This window comes from Balaenoptera ricei, chromosome 13 (genome assembly GCF_028023285.1).
Source record: "Balaenoptera ricei isolate mBalRic1 chromosome 13, mBalRic1.hap2, whole genome shotgun sequence".
Taxonomy (NCBI): domain Eukaryota; kingdom Metazoa; phylum Chordata; class Mammalia; order Artiodactyla; family Balaenopteridae; genus Balaenoptera; species Balaenoptera ricei.
This window is the reverse complement of record NC_082651.1, coordinates 61,101,364-61,116,655: the sequence shown is the minus strand read 5'-3', so window position 1 is coordinate 61,116,655 and position 15,292 is coordinate 61,101,364. Positions and strand designations below refer to the sequence as shown.

The 15,292-nt window shown below is 35.1% G+C and overlaps 1 protein-coding gene across 19 annotated transcripts in view; it reads right to left on the bottom strand.

Moving 5' to 3' along the window:
• The window catches only part of NRXN1 (neurexin 1), a 1,117,469-nt gene that overhangs the window by 137,006 nt on the left and 965,171 nt on the right, over positions 1-15,292 (bottom strand). For 13 of the 19 annotated variants that reach the window (XM_059942818.1, XM_059942803.1, XM_059942804.1 and 10 more), the window contains one exon: positions 555-644. The exons of the other annotated variants lie outside the window; for them this stretch is intronic. In XM_059942818.1, the coding sequence (XP_059798801.1) occupies positions 555-644 (90 nt within the window). The remainder of the gene's footprint in view (positions 1-554; positions 645-15,292) is intronic. 19 annotated transcript variants of the gene reach the window in all.

The following is a 15,292-nucleotide window of genomic DNA, read 5'->3' as shown; positions in this document are numbered from 1 at the left end:
AAGCATGCACACAACTTTAAGTTCAGTTTTAATCAGGACTTGTTCCCAAATGCTCTTAGAAGGTTGCAAACGTTAAAGGGACTTCATTTTGACTGGCAATCCATATTGCCCACTATTTAAGATGCCTAGAGTTTAAACCAAGAGTTGTTTTTTTTTTTTTTTTCAGGACCATAATGAAGATATCAGAACTACATATATTTTAGTTAATAATTTAGAGGCTGGAACATGTAATATAATCTATAAATGATTTATCATTTTGGGTTAATGCTTGCTGTGAGTACCTTCATAGATTGAGTTAGTGGATTATATTTAACAGTCCCTTTAACCTTAAGTTAACAGGGTAAGATTATTAAACAGCTGGTACGTCTAAAAATGTATAGAAATTATTATACAAGGAATGCAAATATTACTATCTACATTTTACTGTTTTAAATTTGTTTTTAATTTAGTTTTACGGAAAATTTATTTTTTATGTTTATTAGTGTTACAATGAAGTACTACTTGGTTATGTTCAAATTATTTTTTTATTTGAAGTTTTAATCAATGTTTTTTACCTTTGTCGAGTAGCCATTCATCAACTACTCGACCAAGTCGATATGGAATTCGCTGTCTAGCAATCGCCAGGCGCTCGTTATCATTGTTTCCTTTAAAGTTTAAAGAGACATTTCATTGGTTAAAATCTGTAAGGTCAAAGGTTAAAAGTTAATACTTAAAGCTTGAGCTATACAGTTGCCACATGATTTTTTGAAATTTGGAATTTTAAAAAGTTCTACCTAGAACATTTCATGTTTCAGACTTGTCATTCATTCATTTATTTTATTTTAGCAAACAAAATTATTCCTATGTTAATTGAAAATTAGAAATCTGCATTTGAGCTAGGTTATTAAAACTTATATTATAGACAGACCCGAACAACCAATTTAAACAGCATATAATAGCTTTACAAAAAAATGAACATTGATCTCAGGGTTTTGTCTTTTTGATGTTTCTTATTAACTAGTTAAACATGTTCAGGTGAAACAGGTTTAAGTTTTCAAAATACATTCAATCTCTTATTCCAGATTAGTAATTTATGAACACCAAACTTAATACCATCTTCGGCACACTGAAGCATCTAAAATAGGCCTAGCATACTTTATGTCCTATTCAGAAAAGAGAAATTCTTATTCATCTCATTTAAGGAAACCACAAAGTCTGAATAGTTCTTGTATATTCCACACAAATTGGTTTATCAACCACTTGGACATCACAAGGGAATACATCTTGCATCATCAAATATGTTATGATAGGAAAAGGCTTTGACAAAAGTGACTTTGAGTGTCCTTCAGTTTCATTTAAAACTTGACAGATTGAGGCATATGACATTTGAAAAAAAGTATATGCTCAAATATTTGCTTTTTATTAAACTATTCTAAAGAAGGCATGATAACTTCAGGAACAAATACAAGCCACAACAGTGGTCCCTATTCATAGCTCTAAACTAAGTGGGAGCCTTGATTCTTTGAATAAAAAATTATCTGATAAAAACATAGTTTAAATTGACCTTGAATAATGCTTGCAAATAGATGACTGTTTTCTTGATCTATAAAGCACTTAGGAAGAATCTAGGCTGCCATCTCAGCACTCAATCGTGTATATTGCCAGAAGTTTTTTTATTCTATGAAAATTAACTAATGTGGAATTTTGAACTAAGACATTTTGGTAATAGCTCACATGAGGACTCAGAGGCGAAAGAAATGTTGAATGGTAGGTAGTACTGCCCACAAGAAAAGACTGGAGCATTTTACTAGGGAAGATAAAAGATACATTTTTCTCAATTTAGAATAATTAATAAATGTTTTCTTAGGCTAGTTTTATTTATACACTATACTTACCACAATAAACCCACCATATTAGTCACACACTTTTAGAGAAAGAGAAAAGAACTATCATTTAGACCTTATCAATATGTCCTTCGAAGTTTTATATGACTGAAAATATTTCATACATTAGTATTTAATTGAAAATGTAAATACCAAAGTGGACCAAATATAAAGTTTAATAAAAACATTGACATCTATCTCTCTGTATTATGAAATTATTAAAATGTTATAGTATTTTATCCTATGGGAACATATTTTTGGTATATTGATAATTTTTTTAAAAGGATAAAATAGCATAAATTCCAAGCCTATCTTTGTTTTCAAGAAGTGTGTACATTTTATGTTCTCTTTTGTGTGCTTGTATACATATATCAATATATTTGGAAAAATATACTAAAATTTAATATTAGTTGTCTTATGGCAGCATGATTCTTGATGAATATGTATTTTGGCTTATATGTGATTTATGTAATGAACATGTTTATGTACGTAATTTGATAAGCAAATTAAATACTTTCAAAAACACATACCCTTTGCTCTATGGACTTCTTTGTAGAGCAACACTCATACCAATTTACACTATTATACCTCTCCTGACAACTTTATAATTATGTGGCTCCTTGCGCTGTTTTTCATGCTAGAGTGTTCCTAGCATCAGAAATGATCTACTTCCTCAGACACCACCCAAATCTAGGCTGCAAATCACCTCTTGCCCAATTACTACTATAATATAATAACAGACATCTCTGCATCCTCTCCGCAATCAATCCCACCCATTCTCCACATGTCAGCCAACACCCTATCATGCCGCTCATCTATTATAACCCTCCCATTGCCTTCTGGATAAAATCTCAACCACTTGATGAGGCTTATGATGACTTCCATGATCTGGTCTCTTCCCTCCTCCCCTGCCCCATCTCATGGCTGTCACTGCCTTGCTCTCCTCTTTCCATGAGAATTCTTTCAATTCTTCTAAAGCCCTCCTTTTACCTCTGGACTTTTGCACTTGTACTCTCCTCTACTTGAAAGATTTTCATCACTCCCATCCCATCCCATTCTCACCTTTCCTTAGCCAAACATGACTCATTAATGGAGTTTTCTTGGCAGGAACATTATTTCCTCAGGAGGTCTTCCCTGATGTCCCCAAGTTAAATTAGGACACCTGAATATATGCTTTCCTGACACCTGATACATGCCCTTTTGAAACAAGCACTGACCCTGTAATTGCATATTCAATAAATATTTTCTCTCTGAACTCTGAAATTCCATGAGGTCAGGTATTATGTGTAGTGTTTATTGTTGCATTCTCAGTGTTTGCACAATATCTGTCATAGAACCTCCTAGGAAATATCTGTAGAATGAAGTAGCAAAGGAAATCTTGTTTTAAATTCTGATAGCTTCTGTGGCACCATTATCTCATCTCCACAGGCTAACAACATTCACAGGAAAGCAAATACTTGTGCCAGAGGATAGATCACATGTAGCTAAGCCTCCCTTTGTACTTTCCAAAGGAAACATCAAATATTTCAATTATAATTTTATGTCTTTAATGATTATCACTGATTTGAACATCCGTACAATCAGTTCATTATTTTTTTTATAATAACTGCCCTGTGCCACAAAATAGATAAACATAGTTATTATTAGTAGGGAAAGTAGAGAGAAAAGTCTTAAATAATACAGCTGGAGGAAATGGAAGCCTTTTGAATGATTTTGAAAAGAGTACATAAAAACACAAGAATACATATACACCCACATGCATACAGACATACAATTTGCCCTCATACCTTTAACTGGCACTCACAGAACAATTAACATGACAGATATGGTATGATTTAAATCAACAATAGCTTTTGAAGATTCTTGATGACACTCAGCTAAAAAAAGAACATACACTGCATTCCCAATGAATAACAAAGAGGTGATCTAACAACAACAACAAGAAAAAAAGAGTGGGCAGCAGAGATAGGTATAAAAAGACACTAATTTTTAAGACAGGTACCCACACAAATGGGCTCATACAATCCCATAACCCATGGATTTCAGATGTCTTCTAGTTGAGAGTATTTTTTTTTAATTGAAATATTTGATTTTGAAATCCAAGGACAAACTTTATTCTTAGTTGGTATAATGGATAGGAAATCAGATGGCGCTTTCTTCACTATATGTTGACTTTATTCTCCAAATCCTTTGTTTTTCTACTAGAATATAAAACTAATGACTTTTCTTGTGACAAAATTGTATATAAGTACATTATCAACAAACAAAGGCACATCTAGATAGAGTGACAATGTCTTCCTAACAGATGATTCCCAAACCCCTCTTGGTATTGGGTACAAAATAGCTCCGATTGTTTAAGTTCACCAGGAATAAGCCCACATTTTGCCTCTACCTCATGATTTTCATTAACAAGCTGCACATGGAAAGTCACAAATGAAGTACATTATTTTAAGAAACTGCCCTAAATGCATTTCATTCCTTTACAAATTCATGGTGATATGTTATTTATAACATATCCAGTAACTCTGCATGATTGTATTCATTTTATTTAATCCTGTCCTTAGTTTGATATGCTTCTAAAACTTTACATGCAATATAAAGGACATAAAACAACCCATTTGATTGGGAAAGGTCAAAGATAAATATAATTTCTGATGACCCTTTCTTTTCTTTGGAACGTGTTGGGATCTGATACCAAGCATGCTGGGATGTAGAAACACTACATGGACTTTCTTTGGACAGTCAAAGGTTGCAGGCTTATACAGATAGAAGAGGTTAAAAACAAGGAAAATGTACCTGAAAATTGAAATCAAATGAAAGGCGAGAAACTATTTTCAACTTCAAGTATCCTAAATCAGAGGGAAGGATAAAGCAGTAATGACCCACTTGTCAAAGACCAATTCATTTTGGAATTATAAAAAGTGTCCAAGTAGAGTTTCAACTTTTTAAAAAGCATGCAAATCAACTACAGTAATCTACTGAATACATAAATTAGGTTTATAAAGCCAGAGCTTCTCACTGAATAAAGGATAATAATTTAGTTGCATACTTCCTTTACCCTAATGAAAGTGGAATGAGGTTTTTCTTTTGATTTACTTTCTTTTTCCTCCAGTTAATTTTATGTGGGTTAAAATTGTTACCTCCACTGAAAATGTCACCAGCAACATACATGTCTCTGTTGAAGCAATTTTCAAGCAAAAAAATGGTATGTAAAATTTGGTTTACTTTTCCTTGAATTGTTGAAGGATTCAGTAAATTTTTTAATTAATAAATTTTTAAAAATTTAAATATAATTGATATACAACATTATATCAGTTTCAAGATTCAGTATTTTTGACAATAAGCAGGCCCCATCTAGTAACACTACTACCAATTGATAGATTCTAGCTCTAATTGGTGTGGCCATTTGGTTATAAGGTACTGTACATAATGGACATTTCGAACAAGGTTCCACAGGTGAAGAATAAGATGGAAAATCTGATCATTCATACTTAAAAGTGTAGCACCCTCAATTTTGATTGAATTCAGGACAGTTTTACTTTCCCAGCTAACCAATAATATTTGGTCACACTATAGTATATTAATTTTTTATAAATCAGTAGACTTCAAGGAAACAAGAGTAATTTCAAAGAATCAAGGTAAGCAGCAAGGAGTAATAAAACTCAAATCCTTGAATTGGAGATAAATTTCATGGTGGTACTCAGAAAACAAAGGGAAATAAAATTGTAATCATATTTTTACGACTATTGGTCAGTAGAGATAAGCTATATGAACTTCGCTAACAAATATTTTTCTCTTCTCATTTTCACAGATCTCCTCTGATGTGTAATTTCTCTTCAGAAATAAAAGTGGCAGTTCTTGATAAGACATAGTAATATACTTGGAAAACAATAAGGAAAAGCAACGTTATGAACCCAACATTTGTTCAGAATAATATGAAAGTAAAAACAAAGATACTCGCTTCTTCTGAAGGTTTCTTGTTTCCTCTTTTTTAATACTGGGAAAGGAAACACAAAAGGGTTCTTAAATGCTGCACATACTTCCAGAGAAGATTAGGACTCTGTTTTTAGACTTTCTGTTTTTAAATGAGAACATGGCATTTGGATATGCCTAGGCCCATAAAGCAAAGTAAAAGTTTAACCAAGTTTTGCAAAATTACTCTAGTTTTAAAAGCAGCATTATCACATAATTTCCAACTACATGCTGTACGAGTAGTTGTTATACAAACCATACAATACAGTAATATCTAATTTAGCTGGCAAGGCTCCAAATAAGTAGATTTTGAACACTACTGACACTCCTCAAGGGAAAAAGTTGTGAAAAAAATATAGCTGTTCTAATGAAAATATTTGTCCTATGTATTACATGATTTGCTGTATCATTAAGATATGTACATAACAAACATATACATCCATTTGGCTCCTGCCTACTTCTCCAGTTTCATCTTGAACCATTTATTTCTAACCCTTTAAATTCTAGTCACTGTGGACTTCTTTCAAATTCTACAACCAAGCTAATCCTCTTCGAAGGTGCCATTCACCTTGCTTTGCACATTTCCTGCATTTCTGTGTACACCTCAACACTCCCACCCAACCCAACACACACACATACACAGACACAGACACAGACATCTGAGTCTGGCCAACTTATTTCTTCTTTTGATATTAGCTTATATGTTTCTCAAGAAAGCATTCTCTGGATACCTCCACCAAATTAACCTAGAGCCTTCCATTATGCATCCTTGTAACATTTAGTAGCAGTAACTGTAACTGTGATGAAATGGTTTCATGTAACTGATTCTAGATTATGAGTTCCTTGCAAGTAATGACTATGTGTGGTCCATCTGTTCACTGGTTTATATACATACCTATATATATATTTGAAAATACATAAAGAGAATTTTGCTTGGACTTCATATTGCCTCCTTTTTCTCTTCCTTGCCCATCTCTTACCTCTGCTCTCATGCCACTCATTGAGAGCCCAAGGCATGCATCCATGTCTACTCTTCCTATACATATCTCATGTACCCAAAAGACTTCACCTTCCTCTCTAGATCCAATAGTCAAATCCTTTGTTTCTTTAGTAGAGCTTAGCTACACATTAGGAAAGCAATCTGACTCAATGAAGTTAACACATAAGCACTAACTGTGTACTCAAAGTATTTTTTCAGGCATACATCAATACATCACATAGAGACTATCATTAAAGGGCTTAGATTTTGGCTGGGGAGTCAAGGGCCAAAATGAGGAAAGTTAAATGGAAGTTCAAGATAACAGATAACTATGCATACGTATACAATTAACCACTGCTTGAATTGTAGTTGCCACAAAAGTTCAGAGAGGGCATTGGATTAGAACAAAGAAGGTGTGATAGAACCCAAAGAATTTTACCTAGATCACAAGCAGTCTAAATTTTATTGAAATAAAAACCAGATAAAAATGTGTTGTAATGTGGATATTAATCCCCAAAAAGTTGATAATTGATTATTCTCTTTAACTTCATAAAGCTCTACACTCCTACATCTATTTTTTAAGTAAATATATTCTCTAAAAGAATACATTTTGACTCAAACTAATTGCAAATACAAAAAAAAATGGTTAAAATATATATGCCATGCAAAGTGAAACTTGTAATACACACAATGTTAAAACTACTGAATAAAATACTATGCTATCTCTTTGGTGGGGCTAATGGCAGACTCTGGGAGGGCTCATGCCAAGGAGTACTTCCCAGAACTTCTGCTGCCAGTGTCCTTGTCCCCATGGTGAGCGACAGCCACCCCCCGCCTCTGGAGGAGACCCTCTAACACTAAAAGCATATGGGATCTTAGTTCCCACACCAGGGATCGAACCTGCACCCACTGTAGTGGAAGTGCGGAGTCTTAACCTCTGGACTGTCAAGTTTGATGGTTCTGCTGATGATCCAGTGGGGAATCCCAAGCTGAAGACACTGCTGGCCACTGTGGGCTGGAACTTTGGCACTCAGAAGTGAGTTGTTGACCAGAGGGCAGACAGCAGAAGCAAGAAGAACTACAATCCTGCAGCCTGTGGAACAAAAACCACATTCACAGAAAGATAGACAAGATGAAAAGGCAGAGGGCTATGTACCAGATGAAGGAACAAGATAAAACCCCAGAAAAACAACTAAATGAGATGGAGATAGGCAACCTTCCAGAAAAAGAATTCAGAATAATGATAGTGAAGATGATCCAGGACCTCGGAAAAAGAATGGAGGCAAAGATCGAGAAGATGCAAGAAATGCTTAACAAAGACCTAGAAGAATTAAAGAACAAACAAACAGAGATGAACAATACAATAACTGCAATGAAAACTACACTAGAAGGAATCAATAGCAGAATAACTGAGGCAGAAGAACGGATAAGTGACCTGGAAGACAGACTGCAGGAATTCACTGCTGCGGAACAGAATAAAGAAAAAAGAATGAAAAGAAATGAAGACAGCCTAAAAGACCTCTGGGACAACATTAAATGCAACAACAATCACATTATAGGGGTCCCAGAAGGAGAAGAGAGAAAGTACCCGAGAAAATATTTGAAGAGATTATACTTGAAAACTTCCCTAACATGGGAAAGGAAATAGCCACCGAAGTCCAGGAAGTGCAGAGAGTCCCATACAGGATAAACCCAAGGAAAAACATGCCGAGACACATAGTAATCAAATAGGCAAAAATTAGAGACAAAGAAAACTTATTGAAAGCAGCAAGGGAAAAATGACAAATAACAAACAAGGGAACTCCCATAGGTTAACAGATGATTTCTCAGCAGAAACTCTACAAGCCAGAAAGGAGTGGAATAACATATTTAAAATGATGAAAGGGAAGAACCTACAACCAAGATTACTCTACCCAGCAAGAATCTCATTCAGATTCGATGGAGAAATCAAAAGCTTTACAGACAAGCAAAAGCTAAGAGAATTCAGCACCATCAAACCAGCTCTACAACAAATGCTAAAGGAACTTCTCTAAGTGGGAAACACAAGAGAAGAAAAGGACCTACAAAAACAAACCTAAAACAAATAAGAAAATGGTCATAGGAACATACATATCGATAATTACCTTAAATGTGAATGGATTAAATGCTCCAACCAAAAGACACAGGCTTGCTGAATGGATACAAAAACAAAACCCATATATATTGCTGTCTACAAGAGACCCACTTCAGACCTAGGGACACATACAGACTGAAAGTGAGGGGATGGAAAAAGATATTCCAGGCAAATGGAAATCAAAAGAAAGCTAGAGTAGCAATACTCATATCAGATAAAATAGACTTTAAAACAAAGAATGTTAAAAGAGACAAGGAAGGACACTACATAATGATCAAGGGATCAATCCAAGAAGAAGATATAAGAATTCTAAATATATATGCACCCAACACAGGAGCACCTCAATACATAAGGCAACTGCTAACAGCTCTAAAAGAGGAAATCGACAGTAACACAATAATAGTGGGGGACTTTAACACCTCACTTACACCAATGGACAGATCATCCAAAATGAAAATTAATAAGGAAACACAAGCTTTAAATGACACAATAGACCAGATAGATTTAATTGATATTTATAGGACTTTCCATCCAAAAACAGCAGATTACACTTTCTTCTCAAGGGCGCATGGAACATTCTCCAGGATAGATCATATCTTGGGTCACAAATCAAGCCACAGTAAATTTAAGAAAATTGAAATCATATCAAGCATCTTTTCTGACCACAACGCTATGAGATTAGAAATCTATTACAGGGAAAAAAATGTAAAAAACACAAACACATGGAGGCTAAACAATACGTTACTAAATAACCAAGAGATCACTGAAGAAAACAAAGAGGAAATCAAAAAATACCTAGAGACAAATGACAATGAAAACAGGATGATCCAAAACCTATGGGATGCAGCAAAAGCAGTTCTAAGAGGGAAGTTTATAGCTATACAAGCCTACCTCAACAAACAAGAAAAATCTCAAGTAAACAATCTAACCTTACACCTCAAGGAACTAGAGAAAGAAGAACTAACAAAACCCAACGTTAGCAGCAGGAAAGAAATCATAAAGATCAGAGCAGAAATAAATGAAATAGAAACAAAGAAAACAATAGCAAAGATCAATAAAACTAAAAGCTGGTTCTTTGAGAAGATAAACAAAATTGATAAACCATTAGCCAGACTCATCAAGAAAAAGAGGGAGAGGACTCAAATCACTAAATTTAGAAATGAAAAAGGAGAAGTTACAACAGACACCGCAGAAATACAAAGCATCCTAGGAGACTATTACAATCAACTGTATGCCAATAAAATGGACAACCTGGAAGAAATGGACAAATTCTTACAAAGGTATAACCTTCCAAGACTGAACCAGGAAGAAATAGAAAATATGAACAGACCAATCACAAGTAAAGAAATTGAAACTGTGATTAAAAATCTTCCAACAAACAAAAGTCCAGGACCAGATGGCTTCACAGGTGAATTTTATCAAACATTTAGAGAAGAGCTAACAACCATCCTTCTCAAACTCTTCCAAAAAATTGCAGAGGAATGAACACTCCCAAACTTATTCTACGAGGCCACCATCACCCTGATACCAAAACCAGGCAAAGGTTACTACAAAAAATGAAAATTACAGACCAATATCACTGATGAATATAGATGCAAAAATCCTCAACAAAATACTAGCAAACAGAATCCAACAACACATTAAAAGGATCATACACCACGATCAAGTGGGATTTATCCCAGGGATGCAAGGATTCTTCAATATACGCAAATCAATCAATGTGATACACCATATTAACAAACTGAAGAATAAAAACCATATAATCATCTTAAGCAGAAAAAGCTTTTGACAAAATTCAACACCCATTTATGATAAAAACTCTCCAGAAAGTGGGCATAGAGGGAACCTACCTCAACATAATAAAGGCCATATACAACAAACCCACAGCAAACATCACTCTCAATGGTGAAAAACTGAAACCATTCCCTCTCAGATCAGGAACAAGAAAAGGTTGTCCACTCTCACCACTGTTATCCAACATAGTTTTGGAAGTCCTAGTCATGGCAATCAGAGAAAAAAAAGAAATAAAAGGAATACAAATTGGAAAAGAAGAAGTAAAACTGTCACTGTTTGCAGATGACATGATACTATACATAGAGAATCCTAAAAATGCAACCAGAAAACTACCAGAGCTAATCAGTGAATTTGGTAAAGTTGCAGGATACAAAATTAATGCAAAGAAATCTCTTGCATTCCTACACACTAATGATGAAAAGTCTGAAAGAGAAATTAAGGAAACACTCCCATTTACCATTGCAACAAAAAGAATAAAATACCTAGGAATAAACCCACCAAGGGAGACAAAAGACCTGTATGCAGAAAACTATAAGACACTGATAAAAGAAATTAAAGATGATACAAACAGATGGAGAGATATACCATGTTCTTGGATTGGAAGAATCAATATTGTGAAAATGACTATACTACCCAAAGCAATCTACAGATTCAACGCAATCCCTATCAAATTACCAATGGCATTTTTTACAGAAGTAGAAGAAAAAATCTTAAAATTTGTATGGAGGCACAAAAGACCCCCAATAGCCAAAGCAGTCTTGAGGGGAAAAAAACGGAGCTGGAGGAATCAGACTCCCTGACTTCAGACTATACAACAAAGCTACAGTAATCAAGACAATAGGGTACTGGCACAAAAACAGAAACATAGATCAATGGAACAAGATAGAAAGCCCAGAGATAAACCCATGCACATATGATCACCTTATCTTTGATAAGGAGGCAGGGATATAAAATGGAGAAAAGACAGCCTCTTCAATAAGTGGTGCTGGGAAAACTGGACAGCTACATGTAAAAGAATGAAATGAGAACACTCCCTAACACCATACACAAAAATAAACTCAAAATGGATTCGAGACCTAAATGTAAGACCAGACACTATAAAACTCTTAGAGGAAAACATAGGAAGAACACTCTTTGACAAAAATCACAGCAAGATCTTTTTTGATCCACCTCCTAGAGTAATGGAAATAAAACAAAAATAAACAAATGGAACCTAATGAAACCTAAAAGCTTTTTCACAGCAAAGGAAACCATAAACAAGACGAAAAGACAACCCTCAGAATGGGAGAAAATATTTGCAAACGAATCAACGGACAAAGGATTAATCTCCAAAATATATAAACAGCTCATGCAGCTCAATATTAAAGAAACAAACAACCCAATCCAAAAATGGGCATAAGACCTAAATAGCTATTTCTCCAAAGAAGACATACAGATGGCTAAGAAGCACATGAAAAGCTGCTCAACATCACTAATTATTAGAGAAATGCAAATCAAACCTACAATGAGGTATCACCTCACACCAGTTAGAATGGGCATCATCAGAAAATCTACAAACAACAAATGCTGGAGAGGGTGTGGAGAAAAGGGAACCCTCTTGCACTGTTGGTGGTAATGTAAATTGATACAGCCACTATGGAGAACAGTATGGAGGTTCCTTAAAAAACTAAAAATAGAATTACCATATGACCCAGCAATCCCACTACTGGGCATATACCCAGAGAAAACCATAATTCAAAAAGACACATGCACCCCAATGTTCACTGCAGCACTATTTACAATAGCCAGGTCTTGGAAGCAACCTAAATGCCCACTGACAGACGAATGGATAAAGAGGTTGTGGTACATATATACAATGGAATATTACTCAGCCATAAAAAGGAACAAAATTGAGTCTTTTGCTGAGACGTGGATGGATCTAGAGACTGTCATACAGAGTGAAGTAAGTCAGAAAGAGAAAAACAAATATCGTATATTAACACATGTATGTGGAACCTAGAAAAATGGTACAGATGAACCAGTTTACAGGGCAGAAGTTGAGACACAGATGTAGAGAACAAATGTATGGACACCAAGGGGGGAAAGCTGCAGGGGGGTGGGGATGGTGGTGTGCTGAATTGGGCGATTGGGATTGACATGTATACACTGATGTGTATAAAATTGATGACTAATAAGAACCTACTGTATAAAAAAATAAATAAAATTAAATTCAAAAATTGTTAAAAAAATACTATGCTCAGCAAGAATTTGAGGGCAATATGCAAAAATGAAAATATTTGTATTAGGATGGAGGGATCATGAGTGATCTTTTTCAAATTTTACTTTAATATTATAGATACTGTATTTATAGGTATTCCAATTTTGCTCCCACATTTCTTAAACAAAAAGAAGCATTTTCTACAAATTAAATGTAGTGTCTTAATGCAATGTTATAGCAAGAGAGGGTAGCACACCCAAGTGCCCTGTCAGTCAGCCCATTTATACAGCTAGAAAGAGGACAGACTACTCAAGTAGGGCAATGTTATATTCGTGACTAATGCTTCAGAAGCCACCCCAGCTCCTTCTGTGAAACAGCAGGCCTTTGTATCCAGTTAAACAATATCTTCATGTGAGACTGCTGTGATGCTGGTCATGGAAAGCCAAGTCTACCGCAGAGTTCAACAGTGCTTTGGGGAAGAAATTAGAAGCTTTGCGCATTTCTAACTGGCTTAAGAAATTTCTCCCTTCACGTCCCTGTGTTATGTGGAACATTAAGATATCTAGTGTGCCTTTATACAAAGATTTCTAAGAGCATGTGTTCCTATTAGCTACTTACATTCAAAATTTTTATTTTGGATATTGTTCCATCAGATGAATCAGAAATAAAGGTAATCTTGTGAACTTTGGGTGTCATTGCCTGTATGTAATATTTACAGGTTCTTCCCTAAGCCTTCTAGGCTGTTGGGTTCCTAATGCAAAAAACACTGAAGTAGCATATCAAAAACCAGCAGCGAGAAATGAAAAGCAACAGGGACAAGCAGATAAGAAAATACAGAACGTACTCTGATAAATTAGAGGTCATACTCTGTTATCACGCATACTAAAGAGTTCTTTTGTGGTAGCTGTGTAGCATTTAAGACAAGAATGGTTTAACAGCTACAAAAACAGACAGGACCACTGATGGATATCACTCAGTGGTGAGACTAAGAAAAATGAAATGTAAGAACAGACCCACAGTACCTTCCTTACAAATGGCATTTTGCCATTTTCCCAGATATGAGAATCTTAAGCCCTTTCTAAATCATAATGTCAACATTTAGGCTTATTCTCCCTAATAGGAACTTATATATATTCTAAGACTTCTTTTCCCAGTTCTTGATTTCTGAAAGTCAGAGAAATATGTGGTACAGCTGGATTTTCTACCTCCTCATACCAACTTTGACTTTTAGCGTATTCCTCTTAATATTTAGACTAGTCTATGGAAGAGGAAATAAGTAAATGTCTCCTACATGGTCTGATATAGCCCGTAAATGGTATTGAGAAAGTTCCTTATCCTCCAGTGAAGAAAAGTAAGTCTGATTACTACTGCATTCTAACCTCATTTTCAATGGACTTCAATCACTCTCCTCTACTTGTAATTGGAAGGCAGGAAGATTTTTTTCAATTAGAAAGATGGGGTTTGTCAACTGCACACAAATTATTTAAGATTAAATGCCCTGGAAGTGCAAAGGATAGGCTGAGATACAGCTGTTGAATCAAGGCCAGCCTCTTCAGTTTCATAAAATGTAAAATCTCTTACATAAAACAACCAGTTTTTTCTTTTGCAGACAAATGAAACACTATGGATTTAAACTAGAAACCCTAAAATAACTTTCCTCCAGTAAAATTTTGTTTTGGCTGTCAGCAATTATTTCTTACAAGAAAGTACTCATGTGGTCAGATTCATTGTGGAAAAAGAACCCTTGGTGGTTAAGATACTGGGCTTTAATTCCTGGGCTCAAATCCTGACTTTACTATTAACTAGCTGGGTAACATTGGGCCGCGAGCATTAACACCTCTGAGTGTCAGTTTTCTCATCTGTAAAATGAGTATTTGTAAGAATAAGTGACATAATACATGTAAGTCTCTTAGCACAGTGCCTGGCACAGAGTAAGCACCCAGTAAATATTAGCCATTATATTATGATTGCGTCATTATCTGTTATCTGGTAAAATTTGCCTAATATGATATATTTAGAAATACAGAGATCACAGAAATTGTTTCTCAGCCATATGAGCATAGGAAAGTAGTTGAGGTAGGTGTGAAAAAGAGTAGAAAATAAATCTATTTTTCTCTCCTAGGACAAAATATGGCCAGGGAACTAGATTTATTATAAGTGATGTCCTGAACCCTATAGGTGCTTTGTCAAAATCACTGCATTTTCTCCTAAGCAATGTCAGCTTCATTCTCAGAGGTTTATGCGTGGCTACGCGTAAACCAGTGGGAACAACTGAAAGGAGGTCATTAACTTGAGGAGGGCACACAAAAAGAAAAAGCCAAAGGCACCTGCCCAGAGGGAAAATAGAATTTAGGGGACCACTATCTGTTCAGTGC